The sequence below is a fragment of the Salvelinus namaycush genome, chromosome 16 (assembly GCF_016432855.1).
Source record: "Salvelinus namaycush isolate Seneca chromosome 16, SaNama_1.0, whole genome shotgun sequence".
Lineage (NCBI taxonomy): Eukaryota > Metazoa > Chordata > Actinopteri > Salmoniformes > Salmonidae > Salvelinus > Salvelinus namaycush.
This window is the reverse complement of record NC_052322.1, coordinates 44,472,955-44,500,560: the sequence shown is the minus strand read 5'-3', so window position 1 is coordinate 44,500,560 and position 27,606 is coordinate 44,472,955. Positions and strand designations below refer to the sequence as shown.

Here is a 27,606-nt window from a genome sequence, read left to right as displayed (position 1 = left end):
CACACATGTAGACAGCAACTGCCCTGCAACGCGTTCCATTGGACATTTATTTCCAGTACTTCTGGTGTACCAATATTCAAAACACTAGGTGTGATCAAGGCGTGAGCCTTTTAGTTTCGGTTTTGGTCCACCGGTTTCAAACAGCTGTAAAAACAAAAAATATATACTATTGAAAATACATTTCACAGGGATTTAGATGGTACAAGGATCCCCTACACGATTATCCAGTGCTCGTTTTTGAGCGAACAGTGTATTATTTTAGCAACCACGAAAAGAGCGATTTCCACTAGATAACACAGACACAAAGCAGCTTTCCCATTTCGACCACAGGCTGCTCCGGGGGGCGAAAGCAATAGGCGAATATCACAGCCAATCACAACACTGGAGGGTAAATAATACTGGGAAACACTATCATTCTACTATTACTGCAGATATATGTACATTTTCTGAAATTACAACGCAAAATTTCAACAAAAAATCATTATTTAATACCCCCAACCTCATTAATGCCAGATATTCCAGTAATTGAAGAAAGAAAAAGACTTGCCACAAAGCAGGTAGAGAGCACTTTATTGCAACTGCAAAAACATGTATTGGTTGTGCCTGCGTATGTAACTCAGCACACAAATAGACAGTACATAGGACTGCATTTGTGCCATGCGCCTAGACAGCTGTAACATCAAGAGCAATGATGGCCAGCATCTGAACATGTTCTATCTGCATTAGATTTAACTCTATTTCAACAGACTTTTAAATGTGATACAAAACATGGATGTCTCTGTCACAAGACTACCACAACACAGCATTTTTAATTTAGGCAGTGTGGTGTCAGTCTAATGACGCTGACAAAAAAATATTTACCATTAAATTACAGGTAAAGTAGAAGTCATTCTTAGTTATCAAGTCAAATTGTATTGGTCGCATACACATATTTTAGAAAGATGGCATCTGAAAAAGATATAATGTCAAGTTGTGAGACAAAATAAGGTGGGGGAGGTCACAACTGAATCGATTCCTCAACCCCCTTTTCAATAATTTCAGGCATTTCACTTCTAAAGCATCATCACTACTCCAATTAATGTACGTATACTATATGGTTCCCATCACTGTTAATAACACATTTATGGTTTTCAACAGGGTTAAAGATTTGACTAGGAAAGAAACATAAGCCACAACAAAAAATATTGAAATGCAAAAAGCTTCGACACGTATAGAGATCAGGATATCATTAGTATGACATGCAGAACCGGCTAGTTGGTTGGTCGTATGTCTCGTAAATGAGAAACACACAATATGATACAACAATTCTCTTCTGTACTAGTTCCTCTGCGCAGAATGCTCACTAGCGCCTAATAAAGTTAACAATCAAATGAAAGGAAACATCACTATTTAGTCTGGGTAAATAACATATCAAACAATGTTCCTGTTTTATACCATTAAGACATCCCATGACTCAAATTTTACTACACTTATGCCTCTCAACATTACACTAAGCCCTACAACTATAAAATCAATTCATATTGGTTCTACTTTCATCTGGGAGAGGTATGGATGCAAACATGTACTTTTCATATTCTCTTAGTTTTGTTCCTCAGGTAGGATTCACGTCAAGCACCAGCCCTCTATGTTACTGATAGGTACTCTTGAAAAGAGATGAATGTCGCTGCTAATATTTCATTGGTATTTTGTATTACTCATATAACCATGCACAACCAATCATTTCACAAAACAAAGTAAAGCACAATTTAAAAATTCAAGATTTAAAAACATCAAGGTTTGTAAGGTTTTAAGGTTATGGCCCATAGGTTTTTAAAGAAAAACAAAATTGATAATGCAGATTTTGTATATATGGATAAAATAGTGACCAAAGTGGTGGAACTATAGACTCAGGTCTCTTATAGAATCAAGTGCAGACTCTCCTAGCTTTTCTACATGTTTCCTAGGTAGAAACCTGCAAAGACAGAGGAGGAAGAGGACAAAGGGATTATATTGAAACCATATACTTGTAGATGCATTTGTGCTATTATTTAAAACTACGGATAATAACAAAACACTTAGAAAATCTTCAAAAAGTACTTACAAAAAAAAAAATCTTCATTCAAGGCTCAGTAGCTCAACATCAAAGATGAGGGTGGCGTTGGGTGGAATGATCCCCGGGTGGCCCTTTGCCCCATAGGCAAAGTCAGGCGAGCAGGTCAGCTTGGCTCTCTGACCGACACTCATCTGCAAAGAAGTGAGGGGGACATAGGTCAAGCACAGCCACACTGAGATAAGCTATAGAGGAAGTGAGGGGGACATAGGTCAAGCACAGCCACACTGAGATAAGCTATAGAGGAAGTGAGGGGGACATAGGTCAAGCACAGCCACACTGAGATAAGCTATAGAGGAAGTGAGGGGGACATAGGTCAAGCACAGCCACACTGAGATAAGCTATAGAGGAAGTGAGGGGGACATAGGTCAAGCACAGCCACACTGAGATAAGCTATAGAGGAAGTGGGGGGGACATAGGTCAAGCACAGCCACACTGAGATAAGATATAGAGGAACCTCTATGCTTTATTTTGGAAAATAAGCATTCATTTTATGATACCGTTGACAACTTTTTTGTTCAAATTGTGTTCATTTATGCATCACTTTTTGGTTGTACTTAAGCAGCAATTGACCCCAGACCAGACGCTTAGTGTGTGTGTGTGTGTGTAATTGGGGGAGCGGTTTGTCATGCTGTAAGTGTAGAGCCTCTGATGAAAGCGCTGAGGGCTCTTGTGGAGAACTGCCATTGGCTGGGAGAATGCCTAGCCAACACAACAAAGACTAATACGGGCACGTCTCTTCACTGCATCTGTCGCCCTTGATAAGAATATTATGTAATCAACCTCCTGGCAAAAGCCCAGCGAACTGCTTTGAAGTGCACAATGCCTCAGTCTCTCTCTCCTGTTGCACACATTTCCCTTTCAATCTGCTGCAGTTACACATCACAGGGCTGTACAACAAACAGACCGGACTGTGTGTAGTGCCCCAGTAACAGTGAAACTAATGTAAAGGTTTATGCAAATACTTCAAACCGTCTTGTATAGCCCACACAAAGCATGTCATATGTTCAGAGAAATACTATGTATAAAGGCCATTATCTTCCTACTGATAGAGAAGGTATGGCTGTACCTGGAACAGTTTAATTCATCAAGTAATATAAATGTATTTGCTCTGGATAATCTTGACCGAGGGTTCATGCACAGCAAAGAAATACACAGATGGGACATTCTGTGCTTTGGCAAAATGGCAACCTCTCCGTTACAAGGACGTGGTAATTTCATTGTAAAACCCTTCTCCTGTACTTCCTAGAAGTAGGGGCAGACAGACACCAGAGATGTCTGCACAGTACACCTACCTGCACGACTCCCTCTTCCCAGCCACGTATCACTTCCTGTTTTCCTATTTTAAACCTGAAGGGCTTGTCCCTGTCACGGGAGGAGTCAAACTTGCGTCCATCCGTCAGGGAGCCTGAGGAGGAGGAAAGGAGAGGCAGAGAGGATTTATTTTGACAATCTGTAACAGAGATGGTGGCATGTCTGTTACGTTTCAAGGCAATCATTTCAGAACTGGACTGGGGGTGCAATTCCTGTACTAAAACCCAAACTAACTTGAGTTCCAGCTGACAGACGAACACTTAAGATGAAAGACGTACATCCTGTGGCTCTTGTAGGTCTACTTCCATATCTACTGTTATGCAACACACAAGGGACAAAATCAACAGTTAACGAAGTATTAACAATATATCTTCTGAGCTAGTGTAAAACTATCTCCCTGAATGCAAATGAAGGGATTCCACGGATAACATAAATAGCCCCTGCAGCTGTCTCTGGGGGTGGGCAGCAGTGACAGGAAAATGTGGCCATAACAGGGCGTCCGCACTCGGCAATCCATCCCGAGGAGGCATTCATTGTGTTCTGTTGTTATTACCACCAATCAGGCCAGGAGGGGGCTAATCTCTGGTGTCCACTGCTGTCGGGCACATCAGGGGGCAAGATATAGATAGTAATCCCAGACGTTACGGGGTTGGGTGGCCAGATTTTGTAATTTTCTCTCTCCCTCTCTCTGCGTAGGCCAATATAATGATCTATTAGGGATGGAATTTATAATGCAAAAACTTTTTCAGTTGTATATCTTTGACGTCGAACGTTATCGTTGTTGAAAGTCTCAAAAATGTCCCGTCAGGGAGCAGATTATAGGAGACTGACTTATCATTACATGAGGGCAGTGGAGTGTAATGATTGATGTCAATGGAAGCCAGGCTTCCCCAATATTTTACCAATAAAAAAGGAAATGGTATAAAATAATTTATTCTTTCATCTCTCTCTGTTTTTATAATTTCCCTTAAATTGACAAATGGCTGAATCTCACCGGAGAAATCATCAGAGCAAGGGAAACAGCGCCCCTCTCTCAGTATTTGTTGCCCATGTATCTATTGCTGTCTGGACCAAAAGAGTATGACATGTTGCCGTCATAGCATTTGATTGATTGATGCCAGCAAGCATTTCGCCTCCGTTAATAATAAAAAAGCTGAGCTCAACTGTCGGTTGTCCTGGCGCAGAAAAATGTCCCCCAAAAAGAGGCCAGTTTGGATTTGGCTTTACACCAATCAAATCACACCCAAAGCAAAACATTGTCAGAAAAACTTGTCCATTCCTGGTCTGCTTGTGTTGTCCTGTAGTAGCTAGCTTGCTAAATCAGCCCTTTCCTAAGTCATGGATGGAGATTTGGACTCAGGCAAATGATTATGATGGTGATTCTGATCTAACCATAAATTCATATATTGAGCCACTGGCCTGAGATGATTGAAATGCAATATGTAGCCTAGTAGGCTCACGTTAACTAGCTAGCTAACTTAGCTGGTTCATTATTGCCCATGCAAGGAAGTTAGGCTAGCAAGTATTTTAGCTAGGTAGCCTATGACAACAAAAACTAAAAGTGTACTGTATGACAAAGCCATAGAATGTTTTGCCAACATGAAAGAGAGGAGAATGACATTGTCATTCAACTAGTCTACAAGTATGGTGAGTCAACTTTTTTTTAAACACACACACACACACAGAGAAAGCTGTACCATGGACAGTCACATGATAATTAGCAACATTGATTGGACTAAATTGTTTTTGGTATCTTTCAGTTTGTTTCCACTGTATTATAGCCTAGTTGATTTGATGACGTTTTAATGTTGAAGTGTAAATGGTGCAGGAATAAGGGAGGCAGTGTTCCTGTTGTCTTCGTGCTGGCTTGCGGTAACTACGTGGATCTAAACCCAGCAGTTGTTTAGTAAACTGTAGAAAACATGAACTTGATGGACCATGCTGTAGGTCATTTAACTATTTGTTACATGCAATATTTGTTTTTGTGGACACCGGACAGATGTTGCTTTCTGGTTTTGTGATGAAATAAGTATATGTGTAGTTTAATTTATTCCGGCCACTGTGTGACTGTTGTCTTTTTTGTTGTCTCGGCCATATTGCATATCAGGGTGGTGTATGAACTAACGGGTTATAGAGCAAACAACACAATTATCACAACATAGGTTGTAATATGGCTTTTTTACTGGCTTGGCTTCCCCAGTGATTTTACCCAAGCACCCGCTATTGCATGAGGGTACAGTTCACACATGAACAACAGGAAAATATCATTTTCTGACAGGAAATCAAAAAGTGGAGAGAAAAAATACTGTTGCTATAGCAAACATAGTAAAACATGTAGGATCTTGCCAGTGGCTTAAATATTTTGTGTATGCATGAATCAGAGTATAATAAAAGTTACATGATAATCCAATAACGGTGTTAGGACTACAATAGCAGCTATCCTACAACTAGATAGCTGACAATTGAATAGTCTAAATCGTATGAGAACATGGAGAAAATTTTAAAATATACCAACCCCTGCAACTAACTCATTAGTAAACAATTACAACGAAAGGAAAAAATCCTTAACAGACATCAGACAGCAATAGTGCTATCCAACGTCACCAATCCCCTCAACTTCAAAGGCAGGGTATCAGACCGGGTTTAAACCCCTCGCTGTCTCGTCTGGCTCGACCTCGGATTGAACCCTGCAGCTGCCGACGTCTGAACGCTCAAGACAGACACCTACCTGCATGTTATATTACCCTACTATAATCACCTATGAAGTGACCGGCGGCAACATTGTAACATGGTAGTTTTGACTTCGCACGCGATGTTACAATGTTGCTCAATTTTACAACGTAGTAATAATAATAACCGCATTCCAATACTAAGAAGCCCCCTGCCTCCCTTGTACAGAAAGATGTAAAGCAACACATTGTTGTGTGGCCAAAGCTAAAGATGTATTTGCAATTGCATCCGAATGAAAATATTACTAATGAAACAAAAATGCACCCAATCGCCAAGGTTGTGGCCTATCAAAAATATGAATTATTCTGAGATTTGGGGGGAATTTGCATTGGTGCTTGCATACAGACAGACACTGGAAATTAATCTCCCAAACTCACCAACATAATGCACCACACACGTCTGTCCTTTTTTAGGGAAGGTCCTTCCTGTGGGAGAAAAAGACATAGAAAAACCGGATAACGGGCATGAAAAGACGATGCGACGCTAAAACAGGATAACGGCATGAGAAGACTATGAGAAGCTGCATTTTTTGTATGTAAATTTAAATGAATTAACGGATATCCATCAGAAATCTTGAGCTAAAGATTTGCATAAAAATATTTTACCATCGCCCGGGGTTATTGTCTCAATTTCTACTCCCATTTCCTTCGTTAATATCCCTCCACCCTACCAAGAGACTATCTTCCTTCAATCTGCTATTTCAGCGGCTGTTGTCGTCTGTCTCCGTGCAGCGGCGTCTACCACGTGATGTGAATGTAGCGGTTAAACCGGGGGAAAAAAGTGGGAGTGTTTGTCACATTTTGAGCGCGATTTTTTATTTTATTCTGTTCATAAATAATAACAATGTAATAACAATGCACGCACCATTAAACGATCCCGTTGTGTTTCTTCTTCTTCTTCTGTTGGATGTTAGATTTACCTTCCCCATTTATTTATTTTAATATATTTGATCTGTAATGCGGCATCAGCATCCCAGACTAGAGTAGAATTTAGGCCTACTGTATACTAGGTTAAAATGCTTCAAATAAAATGTTGATCTTGATCCCTTTGAATATAAGTGGTTTATTACAAACATGCAAATATATTACTCTTGCATCCGGTGAACAGTATTGGACACCAGTGGTTCCCAACCAGTGCTACTAGGACCCCTGGTGGTACCTGGCCTATCCACAGGGGGTACCTGGCCTACCCACAGGGGGTACTTGAGAAGATCCATGAGACCATAGGCTTACTGGTAAAACACACATGAGGGGGTACTTCAGGGGTACTGTGTGCTGAGCAAAATTCAGTTGGTGGTACAGTAACAGAAAAAGGTTGGGAACCACTGAAGTGGTTACAATGGTTGGATAAGAAAACACACACACACGCAAAGATTCAATATAAGCCAAGTGTCTGTTTCGGCCTGTGACCATGACAATCGTCTTCCGTGGTATAAACACATGCGAGCTGCTGTGAAATAGGCAGCAGTGTCCTAGCATGGTGCCAGATGAGGTGTGAACAGTCATGCACCATGTCAGTCAAAGACACTGACAGATGAAAGTTTCCATTTAGACCGGCTGGCTGTGTCTGAGCGGAGTCTACAATCACACTGCCTCCATTACTTGGAATCCATCCACTTTCCTGTAAAGACCAATATGGCTTTGTAAGTGAAACATGTCATAGAATTATCAGGAAAGCTTTACTTTTTTAAAGTAAATATATTATATAATTCAAGCACATTTTTATAAATCATACTGTAGATTCTATTATGTACATTTTCATATTTTTATTACTTTTTTAATCTACTTTTTATTACTACTTGTTATTTCGGTACTCTTGTATTTGTCATTGTTGAGGAGCATTAGCAAGTAAGCAAATCGCTCTACCATGTGCACGTGCCCAATAAACTTTTATTTGATTTGCGAGAAAAACAAAAACTAGACAGCTACAGTAATCTACCACTAGATGTCAGTCTAGATCCAATCAGTTCAACCAATTAATCCAAGTCATGTAGATCCACTGTAGGGTATTGGGACTATCAACAGGATGGAAACTCACTCTGCTTTCTGCAGTTCCTGCTGGATCTGGCAGCGCCGCTCTTCATTGATGGGGTAGAAATAAAACAGCACCAGACCAATGAGAAGGAGGACGACGGGCACAGGGGCGAACAGGACCCGCAACGCTGTGATCACAGCTGGGTTCTGCCTGCAGGCCCCAGGCTTATACCCTGCAAAGCTGAGGATGAGAGAGGAGGATGAGAGAGGAGGGTTACACTCGGTAGACAAGCAATTACAGAGGGGGAAACTGTTCTGAAAGTGCTGCCCCACTACAGATAGAATCCAAGTATCGGTACAAATATAGATTGAATCATGTATGGATTTATTTACATCAACATGCCTCTTCATTGGGTGCTGTTGAGAGATATGACAAAGGTCCAAACAGCACCCAAATGAAGAGTAATGTTGATGTAAATAAATCCATACATGATTCCATTTATATTTGTACCAATACTTAAGATTCTAGTCTCCAATCCCTGCAGGTGGAACTCACTGTAATGCCAGGGTGGAGATGCCCACAGATATCCCCCCTCCAAACTTGTTGAAGAAAACATAGCAGGAATAAAACATGGGCTCTAGGTCCGTACTGGTGGGATTCTTCACCTTGAAGTCATCAACTACATCCGGCAGCATAGACCTGCACACAGACAGGAAGACAAGGTACTGTGTGAGAATGCATTGGAGACTATTTCACTAAATAAATAACACATGTATTACTGTCCACTTCTTCCTTCCTTTAGTAGATGATTTAATAGTTGTAGTAAAACACTGAGATGTTTCTCAGCTCAGAGAGCACTGCAGACCATTTCTTAACTTTCCTCATGACTCAAGTCTTTAGGAGTGTGCTCTCCAATAGCTGTGGAAAAATAAGAATCTCAGAGTGTGGTAGGAAAGCCCCAGTCCAGAGTGTGTGGGAGGGAAGCCCCAGTCCAGAGTGTGTGGGAGGGAAGCCCCAGTCCAGAGTGTGTGGGAGGGAAGCCACAGTCCAGTTACCAGGGAGACAGGGCCATTATGATAGGCTATACTGACCTAACTGTTTATATAGTGGCTTTCAAGATGGAGAACTCTAGAGCACTGTTTCCTGAAACTCAGTCCTCGGGACCCCAAGGGGTGCACGTTTTGGTTTCTGCCATAACACTACACCGCTGTTTCAAATGAACAAAGCTTAATGATTATTTGATTCAGCTGTGTAGTGCTAGGGCAGGCCTGGGCAGCTCCAGTCCTCAGGGGCCTGATTGGTGTCACAGTTTTGCCCCAGCCCCAGCTAACACACCTGACTCCAATAATCACCTAATTATGATCTTCAGTTAAAAATGCAATTAGTTTGAAATCAGCTGTGTTTGATAGGGATGGGGGTAAAAGTGTGACACCAATCAGGCCCTAGGGATGGGGGTAAAAGTGTGACACCAAATCAGGTCAAAAACCAAAACGTGAACCCCTTGGAACTGAGGTGGGAAACCCTGCTCCAGAAGTTGCCTATCATTGTGATGAAATCAAGAGGTCAGAACATAGTTCTGAGGACAAATGCAAGTTGTGGCTCCTTAATGAGACAGAGAAAGTCAAAACAGTATATCGTGCATATTCATACAACATGATATTATTATGGGTGAAACAGTAGGAGGGTGTTTTACTAGTTTCTGGCACCAACATAATGAGGGGGGTGGGGCGAGCCGCCAGGGTTAGTGCTATGAGTCATCAGTTGTGACTGTGTGGTGTGGCTGGAGGCCTGGACTAGTTACAGTATGCTACAACATGTCAATGTGTTTTATTTAACCTTTATTTAACCAGGCAAGTCAGTTAAGAATTAGTTATTTTTTATAGTATTTTATTTACATTTACCCCTTTTTCTCCCCAATTTCATGGTTACAGTCTTGACTCATCACTGCAACTCCCGTACGGACTCAGGAGAGGCAAAGGTCGAGAGCCATGCATCCTCCTAAACACGACCCAACCAAGCCACACTGCTTCTTGACACAATGCCCGCTTAACCCGGAAGCCAGCCACACCAATGTGTCGGAGGAAACACCGTGCACCTGGTGACCGTGTCACGGCCCGCCACAGGAGTCACTAGGGAACGATGGGACAAGGCCATCCCTGCTGGCCAAACCCTCCCCTGGCCCGGACGATGCTGGGCCAAATGGGTCTCCCGGCCATGGCCGGCTGCTACAGGGCCTGGACTCGAACCAGGATCTCTGGTGTTACAGCTAGCAACTGCGCCACTCGGGAGGAACCAACAAATTCTTATTTACAATGACGGCCAAACCCTATGGGACTCCCAATCACGGCCGGTTGTGATACAGCCTGGAATCGAACCAGGGGCTGTAGTGACGCCTCTAGCACCGAGATGTAGTGCCATAGACCGCTGCGCCACTCGAGAGCCCTAAGCCATTGAACATGTAATGGTACTGTATCTCTAATGCTTGTTAATATTATCATTTTAGTCATCACATTTATCGTGTTTTGACCTACAGTGCATATGGAAAGTATTCAGACCCCTTGACAAGGTTGTAGCGTCATACCCAAGAAGACTCAAGGCTGTAAATTGCTGCCAAAGGTGCTTCAACAAAGTACTGAGTAAAGGGTCTAAATACTTATGTAAATGTAAACATTTCTAAAAACCTGTTTTTGCTTTGTCATTATGGTGTATTTGTGTGTAGACTGATGAGGGCAACAACAAAAAAAGGCTGTAGAATAAGGCTGTAACGTAACAAAATGTGGAAAAAGTCAAGGGGTATGAATACTGTCAGAATGCACTGTATGTGTACAAACACAACCTCTCACCAGGGCAGCAGGTAGAGTGCCGATAGACTAGACCCAGATATGATGGACATAATGATGAAGACAGGCAGGTTGCTCTGAATGGACGCAATGATCACAAGGGCTGGTGCATACATCTGAAAAAAGGAGAAACAACAGACAGAGTGATAAAGGAAGTTCAAAATGTCAAGGATCATTTGTAACATATACATAACCAAGTTCTTGTAGAAGGGAACTTACACAAAGTCCTATGTACAGCGTTGTCTTCTTCCCCAGTCTCAAAAGCAATGTCTGCCACAGAGGGATGGACAATGTGGCAGCTGTCTAAACAAGGACACACACATACAAAAAAAGACACTCTTGTTACCTAAACCAATGCATGAACCTACTCTGAATGAGTGTCAAACGTGGTTACTTTACTCACTAGCAGGATAAGGACGAGGTGTTGGAAGTAGGCCCCCAGACCTGCAGCATGGGTACAGAAGAGGGCAAAGTTTCCTTGAGCCATCTGGGTAATGTTGCCGTGACAGGAAAGAAAGAGAATAATTTAAGTCATTAAACCTCTCCACGATCATCGTCATCATCATCATCATCATCATACACATAAAACACAGCCCAGACCCTAGGGTGACCCTCACCTGGAAGGCAAGCGAGGCAAAGAGAAACCCGAATACGAGTTTCAAATAGGGGGTGTGTCCAACCACCATCTTCATACCTGCCAGGTAGGGCATACGGATACGGTCCAGGGTACTGAGAGGAGCTGGGGTGGAAAGTGAAAGAAGTCATCAATAAATAGCCTGATGTCTCTCATACCCCAGTCCAATTTTAATTCATCTACATATGACAGAGCACCTAAGAAACCATACTCACCCAACTGCTCCTTCACACCCAGGAAGAGCACAACACAACACAGGAAATAGATTCCTCCCAAAACTAAAGCAGCAAGCACATAAGCTCTTCTCTGAAGCCAAGACAGAAAATAACAAATTAATATTAAAATCAGCATATCTGTATTAAGACACACAGCAACAAGCTCAGGGGAAAATGTCAAAAGATACTTGTCAGTTCAGACAAGACAACATTACACTTCCTGTAATGACCACAAATAGGGAAGAACCTATAACTGCAATGCTTTTACTGAAGTTCTACAGTACAGGCAAATTCTAGTTGATACGTTCTCTTTCACACTTCTGACATATTGCGGAGAGGAAGTGATACAAAGTTGTCTTCTCAGTTACAGAAGAGTGTGATAGTGGTTATTGTAAGAGAGAGAAGAGAAAGACTGTGGGGGTTATGGATATGATGGACCAAACCGTGTTCTGAAGGGTATCAGTGAGGGGCGAGGAAAAGTTCTGGATTAAGGGCGAGGAGACGTTACGGAGGGAGGCCTCGCTGTAGTTCAGCTGGCTGCAGTCTTGTGCACTCTTAGCATGGTACACCCCCACAATCTGACCCTGAATGGTTGCACCCGCCAGTGTTGCAAACACCTCCATCCCCATTCCTGAGGGAAAAGAAGAATTGAAGAGGATGGAGACATATACAATGAAAACATTGACATGGAATTAACCAACCAGGGGTACTAGGAACCCTTGGAGTACTTGGCCTAACCACAGGGGGTACTTGAGAAGACTCATGATACCATAGGTTAACTGGTAAAATACACATGAAGGGGGTACTTCAACAGTACTCTGGGCAGAGCAAAATTTACTTGGTGGTACAGTAACAGAAAAAAGGTTGGGAAACACTGACATGGAGAACAGTGAAGAAGAAATGAGAGGAAAAACATTTTACCTCAGGTGTTTTGGGGGTTAAAACCAAAGATGCCTCATACAGTAATACTGTTTTTAAAAGAGCAACTCCACCACTTTTTAACATACTTTTCCATTATCTCCAGCACAATACCAACGTCAACATATGTGAAAACGGTCCATTTCTACAATTTGTAGAAGAAAAAAAAATAGTTCTACCTGATAACATCAAAAGTTTAAACATTTTAAAAACAGTGATTTTCAAACACTATTATCCCTTTCATACTAAGACGTTTTTCCCGCCAACTTTACCACACTGCCAACTTTTATCCAGCATCTTCCTTATATCTGAAAGGTATTGCCGGTATCAATTTCAAAACTTTTATTTCTGCATAACTAATCATTTCGGTAAAACTTTGGCCTAAGGCTTAGCATACAATTTTGCCGCAATGATGAGGCAGCAATCGTTGTAATAGTATTTCCATGTGTGGTCAAGAACATTTCAGCACCGTTTTTATTGGGACAGCGCCATCACGCTGCTTTGACACAATTCTTTGGGGTCTCATCTTTATAAATCAATCCACATTTTCACTGAATCTCAGTTTTTATATTGGTTAGGCTACAATTAGGCTGGGGAAATGTTAGCTAAATTGAGGTGAATACTGCTCATAATCATCTCGTCTAGTTGGCTCATTTATTACCAGCATGTTATGTAGTTTAACAAGTGGATTGTGTTATGTTATGCACCCTGCACCCCCCACAGCTACTCGCCCAAGCCTTCCCCATTTCTCCTTCTCCCAAATCCAGTCAGCTGATGTTCTGAAAGAGCTGCAAAATCTGGACCCCTACAAATCAGCCGGGCTAGACAATCTGGACCCTTTCTTTCTAAAATTATCTGCCGACATTGTTGCAATCCCTATTACTAGCCTGTTCAACCTCTCTTTCGTGTCGTCTCAGATTCCCAAAGATTGGAAAGCATCTGCGGTCATCCCCCTCTTCAAAGGGGGGGACACTCTTGACCCAAACTGCTACAGACCTATATCAATTGTACCCTGCCTTTCTAAGGTCTTCGAAAGCCAAGTCAACAAACAGATTACCGACCATTTCGAATCCCACCGCACCTTCTCCGCTATGCGAGCTGGTCATGGGTGCACCTCAGCCACGCTCAAGGTCCTAAATGATATCTTAACCGCCATCGATAAGAAACAATACTATGCAGCCGTATTCATTGACCTGGCCAAGGCTTTCGACTCTGTCAATCACCACATCCTCATTGGCAGACTCAATAGCCTTGGTTTCTCAAATGATTGCCTCGCCTGGTTCACCAACTACTTCTCTGATAGAGTTCAGTGTGTCAAATCGGAGGGCCTGTTGTCCGGGCCTCTGGCAGTCTCTATGGGGGTGCCACAGGGTTCAATTCTTAGGCCGACTCTCTTCTCTGTATACATCAATGATGTCGCTCTTGCTGCTGGTGATTCTCTGATCCACCTCTACGCAGACGACACCATTCTGTATACTTCTGGCCCTTCTTTAGACACTGTGTTAACTAACCTCCAGACGAGCTTCAATGCCATACAACTCTCCTTCCGTGGCCTCCAACTGCTCTTAAATGCAAGTAAAACTAAATACATGCTCTTCAAACGATCGCTGCCTGCACCCGCCCGCCCGTCCAGCTTCACTACTCTGGACGGTTCTGACTTAGAATATGTGGACAACTACAAATACCTAGGTGTCTGGTTAGACTGTGAACTCTCCTTCCAGACTCACATCAAACATCTCCAATCCAAAGTTAAATCTAGAATTGGCTTCCTATTTCGCATCAAAGCATCCTTCACTCATGCTGCCAAACATACCCTCGTAGAACTGACCATCCTACCGATCCTCGACTTCAGCGATGTCATTTACAAAATAGCCTCCAATACCCTACTCAATAAATTGGATGCAGTCTATCACAGTGCCATCCATTTCGTCACCAAAGCCCCATATACTAACCACCACTGCGACATGTACGCTCTCGTTGGCTGGCCCTCGCTTCATACTCGTCGCCAAACCCACTGACTCCAGGTCATCTACAAGACCCTGCTAGGTAAAGTCCCCCCTTATCTCAGCTCACTGGTCACCATAGCAGCACCCACCTGTAGCACGCGCTCCAGCAGGTATATCTCTCTGGTCACCCCCAAAGCCAATTCTTCCTTTGGCCGCCTCTCCTTCCAGTTCTCTGCTGCCAATGACTGGAACGAACTACAAACATCTCTGAAACTGGAAACACTTGTCTCCCTCACTAGCTTTAAGCACCAGCTGTCAGAGCAGCTTACAGATTACTGCACCTGTACATAGCCCATCTATAATTTAGCCCAAACAACTTCCCCTACTGTATTTATTTACTTATTTTGCTCCTTTGCACCCCATTATTTCTATTTCAACTTTGCACATTCTTCCACTGCAAATCTACCATTCCAGTGTTTTACTTGCTATATTGTATTTACTTCACCACCATGGCCTTTTTTGCCTTTACCTCCCTTATCTCACCTCATTTGCTCACATTGTATATATACTTATTTTTCTACTGTATTATTGACTGTATGTTTGTTTTACTCCATGTGTAACTCCATGTGTGTTGTATGTGTCGAACTGCTTTGCTTTTTCTTGGTCAGGTCGCAATTGTAAATGAGAACTTGTTCTCAACTTGCCCACCTGGTTAAATAAAGGTGAAATAAAAATAAATGTATTTTAACAAGTGGATTATTTCGCAGCCCCTTAATAGCCTTAGCTTACTCCCGACCAAAAGCCTTCGACTTCACTGACTTAATTGGTTTCTGGCTGGGGAAATAGGTGGAGGTGGTATAGCTCCACATAGTTCATCTTCCACATACAACACCCGTTCTGCCAGTCACATTCTGTTTAAAGGTCCCCGAAGCACACACATCCCTGGGTCGCTCCTCTTTTCAGTTCGCTGCAGCTAGCGACTGGAACGAGCTGCAACAAACAATCCAACTGGACAGTTTTATATCCATCTCTTCATTCAAAGACTCAATCATGAACACTCTTACTGACAGTTGTGGCTGCTTCGTGTTGTGGCTGCTTCGCGTGATGTATTGTTGTCTCTACCTTCTTGCCTTTTGTGCTGTTGTCTGTGTCCAATAATGTTAATTACATGTTTTGTGCTGCTACCATGTTGTGTTGCTGCCGTGTTGTGTTGCTACCATTTTGTGTTTTTATGTGTTGCTGTCATGCTATGTTGTTGTCTTAGGTCTCTTTATGTAGTGTTGCTCTTGTCGTGATGTGTGTTTTGTCCTATCATTTTTTATTTTATATCCCAGCCTCCGTCCCCGCAGGAGGCCTTTTGCCTTCTAGTAGGCCTTCATTGTAAATAAGAATTTGCTTTGAACTGACTTGCCTAGTTAAATAAAGGTTAAATAAATCAAATCAAAATCACTCTAGGTTATTAATTTGCTCATCTATCACTGATCAGAAACATTTCGCAAATACGCCAGCCTAAAATAATGTGTAGGCATATTATTTTTGCTCGACTTCGTATAGGCAACTCCAAAAGCACGTGGTGGTTGTGAAATATGAACGCTAGATTCACATACTTTTGAAAATAGGATTGTTAATTATATATATATATTTTTTTTTTAAATGATGAAGACCCTACAACAGCTCCCTAACAAAGTAGAGTAGGAAAGAGAGGGATCAAGAACGCACGCTTGGGCTGTTTCAAAATATCACTTTTGTATTTGAACATGGGTTCCACACGTTCCCGTGACACAAGTGGGAAAAATATTATTTGTATTTTATTGTAATATTCCACTATATTCTTACAACAAAATATAATATGTGTGTTGACTGTGATCAGGGTAGGTGTGTCTTTTTAATGAACAAAATAATAAACTTGTGATTTCATTCATTTGGATGTTACATAATTGAACTCCAAAAATCTGGCATTCTGTAGTTTAGAAAATACATTTTGTCTTAATGTTCCTTAGGACCTGCCGAAACAAATTAATAATGGATTTGTTTTGATGGTGTATATTCAATGGATTTAATCAAATTGCCGCACATTTCAGGGGACGCATGGCTCTCGACCTTCGCCTCTCCCGACGTCCGTAGGGAAGTTGCAGCTATGGGACAAGACTGTAACAACCAATTGGATATCACGAAATTGGGGAGAAAAGGGGTTAAAGTACAATACACATACTTAAACAAAAGAAAGGAGAAGACAAAAACGCCCACCTACATCGGCACACTGCTAGGCCTACACATGCCTGCATGACAACGGGAGGTTTAAAAAAGCTTGTGTAAAGGATTTCACACTGCTTGCGTAGCGAGTACCACTTCCTCCCGATTCGGCCACTATCTGGCGCAAACTCGGGACCTCTGCCTCACAAACACACGCGATCGTCCTCCCTCAAGCATCTTAGACGATCGTGCCACCTCAAAAGCTAGCTAATGAGGTGAAGCAAGCACGAAACTTCAGGCTGAGGAGTTTCACACATCCCTACGTGCTACATCCACCCCTCAAACGTACTCAACAGCGGCCTCAGAGTTGAGCTGAGCTCAAAATGAGCTGAGCTCAACTGTAGATCCCGGTCACGGTACCACTGAGTGCTTCCGAGTGGCGCAGCGGTCTAAGGCACTGCATCTCAGTGCAAGAGGTGTCACAACAGTCGCTGGTTGATTGGGAGTCCCATAGGACGGCGCACAATTGGCCCAGCGTCATCTGGGTTTGGCAGGGGTAGGCCATCATTGTAAATAAGAATTTGTTCATAACTGACTTGCCTAGTTAAATGAAAGGTTCAATAAACATGTTTTTTTAAGGATGTCACACTGCTTGCTTAGAAATATGGGTGTGCTTAGTACTCAGGCAAAATGAGTATTGTAACAGATATGGAGAAATTTCTGAATATGTATTTTTTATGACAAGTATTTTTTGTAAAACGGTTCCTTTTTTTTAGCTGCCAGCACGCATCTCTGTTTCACTCAAACAGTGTGAAGCTGTGTGTGCTCTAAACAACTATTGGCTAAATCTTCTGTCTGTAAATAAATGGATGGGGTATCAGTTGAGCCTGATGCAATGATTGCTTTAATTTCCCCAGACAGACAAACGCACGGCTGTTTCAGTCAGTCACTCGTCTCAGGGCACAAGTCTCCCCTTCTCCAAACATTGTGTATAAAATCAGAATCCGTTGCTAGTCATTGTTGTTCAATCCAGTGATTTTCTGGAGACTTTGCTGAGGCCTCGTGGTTCTTTTTGTCTGTCTACTTGGAGTTGTTGAGTAGGCCTACTTTGTTTGTCCATATAATTATTCTATTGCTGACGTCTGTCGTTATGTCGTGATCCAAGTTCATACTTCTTGCTAATATGATTTCTTCTCACCCAGCCATGTTTACCGGGCAACAGATCAGTAGAGAATAAAAGGACACATTTAGATTATTTTATTTTTATTGTACGAATGTTTTGGCATAAGTGTTGAGTCAAGGTGCGTGAAGGTAATTTGTACATGTAGGTAGGGGTAAAGTGATTATGCATAGATAAACAACGAGTAGCAGCAGAGTAAAAACAAAAGTAAATAGTCCGGATGGCCATTCGATTAATTGTTCATCAGCACGCTTATGGCTTGGGGGTAGAAGCTGTTAATGAGCCTTTTGGTCCTAGACTTGGCGCTCCGGTACCACTTGCCGTGCTGTAGCAGAGAGAACAGTCCATGACTAGAGTGACTGGAGTCTTCAACCATTTTTGGGGCCTTTACAGCACACTTCCAGGTTCTCCGATCAAGAGTAAATCCGATGAGTATCAAGTGTGATAAAACAGATACAATTACGAGTATGACGAGATCGGCACACCCCTACTTAGCGCTGCACCACTTCGGCACCATACCAGGCGTGAACTCAGAACCTCTGCCTTACGAACACACGTGACCATCCTCCATCAAGTGTCTTAACCAATCAAGCCACCTCAAAAGCTAGCAAGGTGACGTAAACATGACACTTCAGGCTGAAGAGTAAATTTCACACATCCCCATGGTGACTACAGATGCAGTCAAGAATGTAGTATATAAACATTGTTCATATGAACAGTGCCCAATTTTCTTCACAGGTAAAAAAAGGTAAATCCTACGTGAAAGCAGTATGTGAGATTTGTGGTGACGTGGAAAAAAAAAACCTTGGGCTAGAAACTCATTGCAGGTTTTGGAAAGAAATCGTTTCAAAATCAGAAGTAACAGTCAGTATCTGGTGTGGCCACCAGCTGCATTAAGTACTGCAGTGCATCTCCTCCTCATGGACTGCACCAGATTTGCCAGTTCTTGCTGTGAGATGTTACCCCACTCTTCCACCAAAGCACCTGCAAGTTCCCAGACATTTCTGGGGGGAAAGACCCTAGCCTTCACCCTTCGATCCAACAGGTTCCAGACGTGCTCAATGGGATTGAGATCCGGGCTCGTCACTGGCCATGGCAGAACACTGACATTCCTGTCTTGCAGGAAGTCACGCATAGAACGAGCAGTATGGCTGGTGGAACTGTCATGCTGGAGGGTCACGTCAGGATGAGCCTGCAGGAAGGGCACCACACGAGGGAGGAGGATGTCTTCCCTGTAATGCACAGCATTGAGATTGCCTACAATGACAAGCTCAGTCCGATGATGCTGTGACACACCGCCCCAGACCATGACGGACCCTCCACCCCCAAAATCGATCCCACGCCAGAGTACAGGCCTCGGAGTAACGCTCATTCCTTCGACGATAAACGCGAATCCGACCATCACCCCTGGTGAAAACCGTGACTTGTCAGTGAAGAGCACTTTTTGCCAGTCCTGTCTGGTCCAGCGACAGTGGGTTTGTGCCCATAGGCAACGTTGTTGCCGGTGATGTCTGGTGAGGACCTGCCTTACAACAGGCCTACAAGCCCTCAGTCCAGCCTCTCTCAGCCTACTGCGGACAGTCTGAGCACTGATGGAGGGATTGTGCGTTCCTGGTGTAACTCGGCAGTTGTTGTTGCCATCCTGTACCTGTCCCGCAGGTGTGATGTTCGGATGTACCGATCCTGTGCAGGTGTTGTTACACGTGGTCTGCCACTGCGAGGACAATCAGCTGTCCGTCCTGTCTCCCTGTAGTGCTGTCTTAGGCATCTCACAGTATGGACATTGCAATTTATTGCCCTACCCATATCTGCAGTCCTCATGCCTCCTTGCAGCATGCCTAAGGCACGTTCACGAAGATGAGCAGGGACCCTGGGCATCTTTCTTTTGGTGTTTTTCAGAGTAAGTAGAAAGGCCCCTTAGGTGTCCTAAGTTTTCATAACTGTGACCTTAATTGCCTACCGTCTGTAAGCTGTTAGTGTCTTAATGACCATTCCACAGATGCATGTTCATGAATTGTTTATGGTTCATTGAACAAGCATGGGAAACAGTGTTTAAACCCTTTACAATGAAGATCTGTGAAGTTATTTGGATTTTTACGAATTATCATTGAAAGACAGAGTCCTGAAAAAGGGATGTTTCTTTTTTTGCTGAGTTTAGAAACACTGCTGTTTTCACAGACACTGGTTTGGTGCTGGAGATAATGAATATGAGGTTGAAAAGTGGCAGAATTGCCATTTAAGGCACACTGTCCATAGACTGAAACCAAGCCAGTATTTTTATTATCTCTAATGCACACAACGCTTCTTCTTTTTTTTTACACTGAAGTTAAGGAAATGTTTCCGTGTCTCTGATCCTTGACCTGTTAACTTTAGCCTTCAGCCAACACCACCTCCACATCAAACAGAGTCAGTCACTGCCAGGAAACCAAACCCTCAAAAGTCAGACATGAAACTGACATCCTGTCTGGCCTGCCTACGTCTCTATACAAATAATAATAGTGATAACCACTACATAGGCTACATCACAACAACGGAGAACAGTAAGAGTCGCAGTGATGGTTGTACCATCATCATTATCACAAGAATGTGTTTACTAATAATTTAATCCGGGAAGTCCTGCTAAAATAAAATCATATTTTCCAAGGGAGATCTGAAACAATATCTGATGAGTCATTTCACTCCAGAGGATGCCTTACTGTAGCCGGTGGCAGAGTCTCTGTCCTTCTGGTCTCCCCCCAGGAACATGTTGAGTGAGGAGTAGGGGACATGGTAGCACTGGAGAGGGAAGAGATGGACTGTAAACACAGGAACAATGCACAAAGAAAGGTAGAGTATTTGGCTGTAACTATAGTTCTACTGTTAGGAGTTGGGTGCACCTGAACATTATAAGCACCGCTGGCGAATTAGAATAGATTGTGGCTACTAGCTTAGTAGTCGCCACGGAGGACCGAGCACGCCTCCATCTACATTGACAGGGCTGTAGTGGAGCAGGTCAAGAGCCTCAAGTTCCTCTGTGTCCACATCACTAAGGAATTATCATGGTCCACACACACCAACACAGTCGTGAAGAGGGCACGACAACGCCTCTTCCCCCTCAGGAGGCTGAAAAGATTTGTCATGTTTTACAGCTGCACCACTGAGCGCATCTTGACTGGCTGCATCACCGCTTGTTATAGAAACTGCTTGGCACCCGACGCTACAAGCGTGGCACACCTGTATTTGGGGAGTTTCTCCCATTCTTCTCTGTAGATCCTCTCAAGCTCAGTCAGGTTGGATGGTGAGCGTCGCTGCACAGCAATTTTCAGGTCTCTCCAGAGATGTTCGATTGGGTTCAAGTCCGGGCTCTGGATGTGCCACTCAAGGACATTCAGAAACTTGTCCCGAAGCCACTCCTGCGTTGTCTTGGCTGTGTGCTTAGGGTCATTTTCCTGTTGGAAGGTGAACCTTCAACCCAGTTTGAGGTCCTGAGCAGGGTTTTCATCAAGGATCTCTCTGTACTTTGCTCCGTTCATCTTTGCCTCGATCCTGACTAGTCTCCCAGTCCCTGCAGCTGAAAAACATCCCCACAGCATGATGCTGCCACCACCATGTTTCACCGTAGGGATGGTGCCAGGTTTCCCCCAGACGTGACACTTGGCATTCATGCCAAAGAGTTCAATCTTGGTTTCATCAGACAAGAGAATCTTGTTTCCCATGGTCTGAGGGTTTTTAGGTGCCTTTTGGAAAACTCCAAGTGGGCTGTCATATACCTTAACTGAGCAGTAGCTTCCGTCTGGCCACTCTACCATAAAGGCCTGATTGGTGGAGTGCTGCAGAGATGCTTGTCCTTCTAGAAGGTTCTCCCATCTCCACAGAGGAACTGTAGAGCTCTGTCAGAGGGACCATCTGGTTCTTGGTCACCTCCCTGACCAAGGCCCTTCTCCCCCGACTGCTTAGTTCGGCCAGACAGCCAGCTCTAGGAAGTGTCTTGGCGGTTCCAAACTACTTCCATTTAAGAATGATGGAGGCCACCGTGTTCTTGGGCAGCTTCAATGCTGCAGAAATGTTTGGTACCCTTCCCTAGATCTGTGCCTCGACACAATCCTGTCTCAGAGGTCTACGGACAATACCGTCGACCTCATGGCTTGGTTTTTGCTCTGACATGCACTGTCAACTGTGGGACCTTACAGTGCCTTGCAAAAGTATTCATCCCTCTTGGTGTTTCTCCTATTTTGTTGCATTACAACCTGTAATTTAAATAGATTTTTATTTGGATTTCAGGTAATGGACACACAAAATAGTACAAATTGGTGAAGTGAATTTTTTTTATTTTTTCAAAAAAATAAAAAAAACAATGGAAAAGTGGTGCGTGCATATGTGTTCACCCACTTTGCTATGAAGCCCCAAAATAAGATCTGGTGCAACCAATTACCTTCAGAAGTCACATAATTAGTTAAATAAAAGTCCCCCTGTTTGCAATTAAGTGTCACATGATCTTAGTATATATACACTTGTTCTGAAAGGCCCCAGAGTCTGCAACACCACTAAGCAAGCGGTACCATGAAGACCAAGGAGCTCTCCAAACAGGTCAGGGACAAAGTTGTGAAGTAGTACCGATCAGGGTTGGGTTCTAAAAAAATATCTGAAACTTTGAACATCCCACGGAGCACCATTCAATCCATTATTAAAAAATAGAAAGAATATGGCACCACAAAAAACCTGCCAAGAGAGGGCCGCCCACCCAAACTCACGGACCAGGCAAGGAGGGCATTAATCAGAGAGGCAACAAAGAGACCAAAGATAACCCTGAAGGAGCTGCAAAGCTCCACAGCGGAGATTGGAGTATTTGTCCATAGGACCACTTTAAGCCGTGCACTCCACAGAGCTGGGCTTTACGAGTGTCCAGAAAAAAGCCATTGCTTAAAGAAAAAAATAAGCAAACACGTTTGGTGTTCACCAAAAGGCATCTGGGAGACTCCCCAAACATATGGAACATACTCTGGTCAGATGAGACTAAAATGTAGCTTTTTGGCCATCAAGGAAAACACTATGTCTGGCGCAAACCCAACACCTCTCATCACCCCAAGAACACCATCCCCACAGTGAAGCATGGTGGTGGCAGCATCATGTTGTGGGGATGTTTTTCATCGGCATGGACTGGGAAACTGGTCAGAATTGAAGGAATGATGGATGGCACTAAATAAAGGGAAATTCTTGAGGGAAACCTGTTTCAGTCTTCCAGAGATTTGAGACTGGGACGGAGGTTAAACTTCCAGCAGGACAATGACCCTAAGCATACTGCTAAAGCAACACTTGAGTGGTTTAAGGGGAAACATTTAAATGTCTTGGAATGGCCTTGTCAAAGCCCAGACCTCAATCTAATTGAGAATCTGTGGTATGACTTAAAGATTGCTGTACACCAGAGGTACCCATCCAACTTGAAGGAGCTGGACCAGTTTTGTCTTGAATGGGCAAAAATCCCAGTGGCTAGATGTGCCAAGTTTATAGAGACATACCACAAGAGACTTGCAGCTGTAATTGCTGCAAAAGGTGGCTGTACAAAGTATTGACTTTGGGGGGGGTGAATAGTTATGCAACCTCAAGTTCTGTTTTTTTTGTCTTACTTCTTGTTTGTTTCAAAATAAAATATATTTTGCATCTTCAAAGTAGTAGGCATGTTGTGTAAATCAAATGATACAACCCCCCCAAAAATCTATTTTAATTCCAGGTTGTAAGGCAACAAAATAGGAACAATGCCAAGGGGGGGTGAATACTTTGCAAGCCACTGTATATAGACAGGTGTGTGCCTTTCCAAATCATGTCCAATCAATTGAATTTACCACAAGTGGACTCCAAGTGGACATCTCAAGGATGATCAATGGAAACAGGATGCACCTGAGCTCAATTTCGAGTGTCATTGCAAAGGGTCTGAACACTTATGTAAATAAGGTTTTTCCGTTTTATTTATTTATATATACAAAGATCTCAAAATCTGTTTTCACTTGGTCATTATGGGGTATTTTGTGTAGATTGTAGAGGATTTTTTATTTTATTTAGTCCATTTTAGAATAAGGCTGTAACGTAACAAAATGTGGAAAAAGTCAAGGGGTCTAAATACTTTCCAAATGCACTTTATATGTACATATCTACCTCAATTACCCCATACCCCTGCACATCAACTCAGTACTGGTAACCTGTGTATATAGCCAAGTTATTGTTACTCATTGTGTATTTATTTATTGTGTTATTATTTTTAAATTGTTCTATTATTTCTCTTTTTTACTCCTTTGCATCGTTGGGAAGGGCCCGTAAGTAAGCATTTCACTGTTAGTCTACAGCTGTTGTTTACAAAGCATGTGACAAAATACAATTTCATTTGATTTGAGCTTACAGTCATGAAGGCATCAAAGAGGCAGCTCCAAAAGAAGAACCAGAAGAAACTGGAGGAGGGAGACATGGACTCCTGAGGCGTGAACCACATCATGACGTAGGCCAGGACGCCCAGCGGCATGGAGAACACGATCCTGAGGGGTGGAAGGGAGGGAATATTGCACATAACTTGAATGGTGAAATCATGGGCAGTTTCATCGTGTTTTATCGTTGGCGTGTAGCCTAAATCAGTGATGTGATGTGCAGAGAAAGAAAGAAAGGATACCTAGTCAGTTGTACAACAATGCATTCAACTGAAATGTGTCTTCCGCATTTAACAAGGTGAGGTGCGGGGGCTGCAGATATTATGGGCGTTGCCCTTCTGAAGTCACTAACCAGGGAATGAGTTTGCCGATGCGTGTCCTACCACTCTTGGTGACCATATATCCCACCAGAGGGTCAGTGATGGCATCCCATGCCCGGCCAAGGAAGAGGATGAGAGATGCATAGAAGGCCCCCATCTAGAGGTGCAGTATAAAGAATCATTATTGGATAGTGGTGGAGGTGGTGGGGTGGTTAAGGAATGAGCCTCTGTCCTGTGCTTTCTGTGAAAACATTGCCTGGTATGAATAGAACTCACTAACTAAAGTAATGGAGGTGACAGTGTAGTTAAATTATAGAGGGTGGCTGATCTGTTGCATCATGGGATGAGGGCTGAGTGCAATACCACACCAATAAATATATATAACAAAAGCAGAATCTGAAATACACACTATGCTATTACCATCATATATGGGCTGTTTGGTTGGTATAGTTGGCCTAAAGTAGTAGAATCTTACATTGAATTTCTAGGAGGTACTAATGAGGGGTTTATAGCCAAGGCCAAACATAAAAGGGGAAGTTATGATATAACTTTTGTTAAACAACTCAACAAAGAGCATTTGACGCCAATAACTAAACTTCAACCATGATGTTCAAGGCAGATGGTTTATTTGATCATTTTCTGCATTGTAAAAACAACTTTCTTTGGAGAAGGGATGAGAGGTACAATATTAATACAAATATTTGCATTCCCACCACACACAAACACTTGTAACCCCCCCCCCCCACACACACACACACACTTGTAAAACCGCACCACACACATCCTACAGGCATTCCAGTCAACTTGGAATAGTCTATAGAAAAAACATCAATAGATTAATACCATCCTTATTAGATTAATACCATCCTTATTGATTATACTGACATCATAATCCTCATTATTAATATGGGTGGGCCGAGGAAGTAAATATTTTGTACAAAATTCCACCTCAGATCAATAGTTGAGATTAAACATTAGTGTCATCCAGGCAGACCTCACCACTGACCTGTACAACATCCAGCAGGAAAATCTGCAAGAAGAATCCCTTTGCGTTGGCGGTCATCTGATAGGGCATGCCACCAACTGCATAACATATCTTCCGGGACAAAGGAATGCCTCTGGTTTTCTGCAATAATATTACATTTTTTAGCCTGATCAATTCACATTAGTCTGAAGTTCGGCGGATACAATTTGAGAAAGGTTACAAAATAACTTTACCAGTGTTGCGTTTCCATCCTTCGTTGTAACCAACTCATTTTTGTCCTCATACTGCGACCCATCTCTGATCACCGTGGTATGTGCCATTCTGTCGTTCACAATTTAAAAAGAACTATAATTTTACGTGGTATGGTATTAGTAGTAAGCGATTTGAACTTCAATAGGGTGAGAGGCGTATGCTCGCAACGGTTTAAAACAGTATCCGCCGGTTCGCATTTTGCGGTGATATTCAACACAGGGTATTGATGCTTTGTCTTTCGGAATATTGTGAAACCACCAGTAACCACTCCTTTTTGAGATGACCAACAGAAGGTTCCGATTACTATGGCGGGAGTACAACAGTTGCATACAACTAAAATAAAAAAATAAACGTTAAAATGGGCTTACCTTACAAAAATAGCACTATAATGTACTGATAGACAAACAGCATTCCATATTTAAGCAGATTAGTTGACCAACTAGGCTATGGTTCAAACCCGGGTCTCATCTGCACCACAACACTGTTAGCCTGCTGAGCTAAAGCCTAGGCCAAGGGTATTCAACTCTTACCGAACGAGGTCTACTGGTTTTCTGTTCTACCTGATAATTAATTGCACACACCTGGTGTCCCAGGTCTTAATCAATCCCTGATAAGAGGGGAACAATTTTTTTTTTAATGCAGTGGAACTGGTTCAAGGTCCAGAGTTGAGTTTCAGGGTCATAGGCATTAGCTCGGGGAGTTACCACAATTTAGTTAATTTCACACAATTATGGGTCAACGAACCACCTCCGTAAAATTAGAATATCATCAAAGACTGCGTTGTTGGTAAACAAAGTAGGATATTTTCGAGCATTGTGATTTTTGGGGGGATCTATTAGAAATAGAGCCCCAAAGTGGCGATGTCATAATACCTAGCGGTCAAACTGGGAAACGGTACCAATTGTTTTTTCATCAATTTTTTCCCCATTGGGGATTTTAGAAACACTTAAAATAAGGGCTGTGTTTCTTCTAGGCTTACTTTGGTGTGACATTTTGATAACCGTTTAAATCTCTCTAGGACAAGGGGACTTATCAACATATTCGGATCCATTTACTCTCAGATTCGAAAATGCTAATTACCATCAAAGTAGACATCACGCAAAACTGCAAGCTCTTGCACGTCAACTCTAGCTGACAGGTATTGTGTCAATTTAAAACTCGCACAAGACAGTTCACAGAATTGTAAATGTAAAGAAATTCAGCCAACTTGTGAATTACTACATTTAGTTAACATTAGATAGTTAATCCAGAGATTCTTACCTTTGCCTTGATTCGGCAGCCTCGTAAAGATCTTCATGGCATTTGTAGTTCTGTATGATAGACACATTAGCAGCTAATTAGCATGTTGGGGGTAAATACATGCGAATATATTGATAAAAGTCACCTTGTCCTAGAGAGATTTACACGGTTATCGAAATGTCACGCCAGGGTAAACCTACATGAAAAATGAATGGTGTTAAAATAATTGGAACCATTTCCCTGTTTGACCGCTAGGTATTATGACTCAAACTGTGGTACTCTATAATCAAGTCATAGAAAAAAACAAGACTAGGAACTCTGTATACGTACACCAAACAAAAATGCATTGAATTTGTTTTCCAGAGGTGGGCAGGTGGCCAAATCC

General features: G+C 42.6%; 2 protein-coding genes across 2 annotated transcripts; both read right to left on the bottom strand.

Annotated features, from left to right (window-relative positions):
• Positions 1 to 554: 554 nt before the first annotated feature.
• LOC120061487 (peptidyl-prolyl cis-trans isomerase FKBP1A-like) lies at positions 555 to 6,853 on the bottom strand. Its single transcript, XM_039011334.1, has 5 exons — positions 6,739 to 6,853; positions 6,511 to 6,558; positions 3,385 to 3,497; positions 2,081 to 2,223; positions 555 to 1,951 (listed from the first exon to the last, which is right to left on the bottom strand). The coding sequence occupies exons 1-4, from the start codon at positions 6,773 to 6,775 to the stop codon at positions 2,095 to 2,097; spliced, it is 327 nt and encodes a 108-aa protein (XP_038867262.1). The 5' UTR covers positions 6,776 to 6,853; the 3' UTR covers positions 555 to 1,951; positions 2,081 to 2,094.
• Positions 6,854 to 7,389: 536 nt separating this feature from the next.
• LOC120061481 (sodium-dependent lysophosphatidylcholine symporter 1) lies at positions 7,390 to 26,201 on the bottom strand. Its single transcript, XM_039011326.1, has 14 exons — positions 25,964 to 26,201; positions 25,752 to 25,871; positions 24,778 to 24,902; positions 24,404 to 24,536; positions 20,730 to 20,808; positions 12,240 to 12,427; positions 11,797 to 11,887; positions 11,565 to 11,686; positions 11,351 to 11,434; positions 11,167 to 11,250; positions 10,951 to 11,063; positions 8,663 to 8,806; positions 8,171 to 8,347; positions 7,390 to 7,753 (listed from the first exon to the last, which is right to left on the bottom strand). The coding sequence occupies exons 1-14, from the start codon at positions 26,048 to 26,050 to the stop codon at positions 7,717 to 7,719; spliced, it is 1,584 nt and encodes a 527-aa protein (XP_038867254.1). The 5' UTR covers positions 26,051 to 26,201; the 3' UTR covers positions 7,390 to 7,716.
• Positions 26,202 to 27,606: the final 1,405 nt, after the last annotated feature.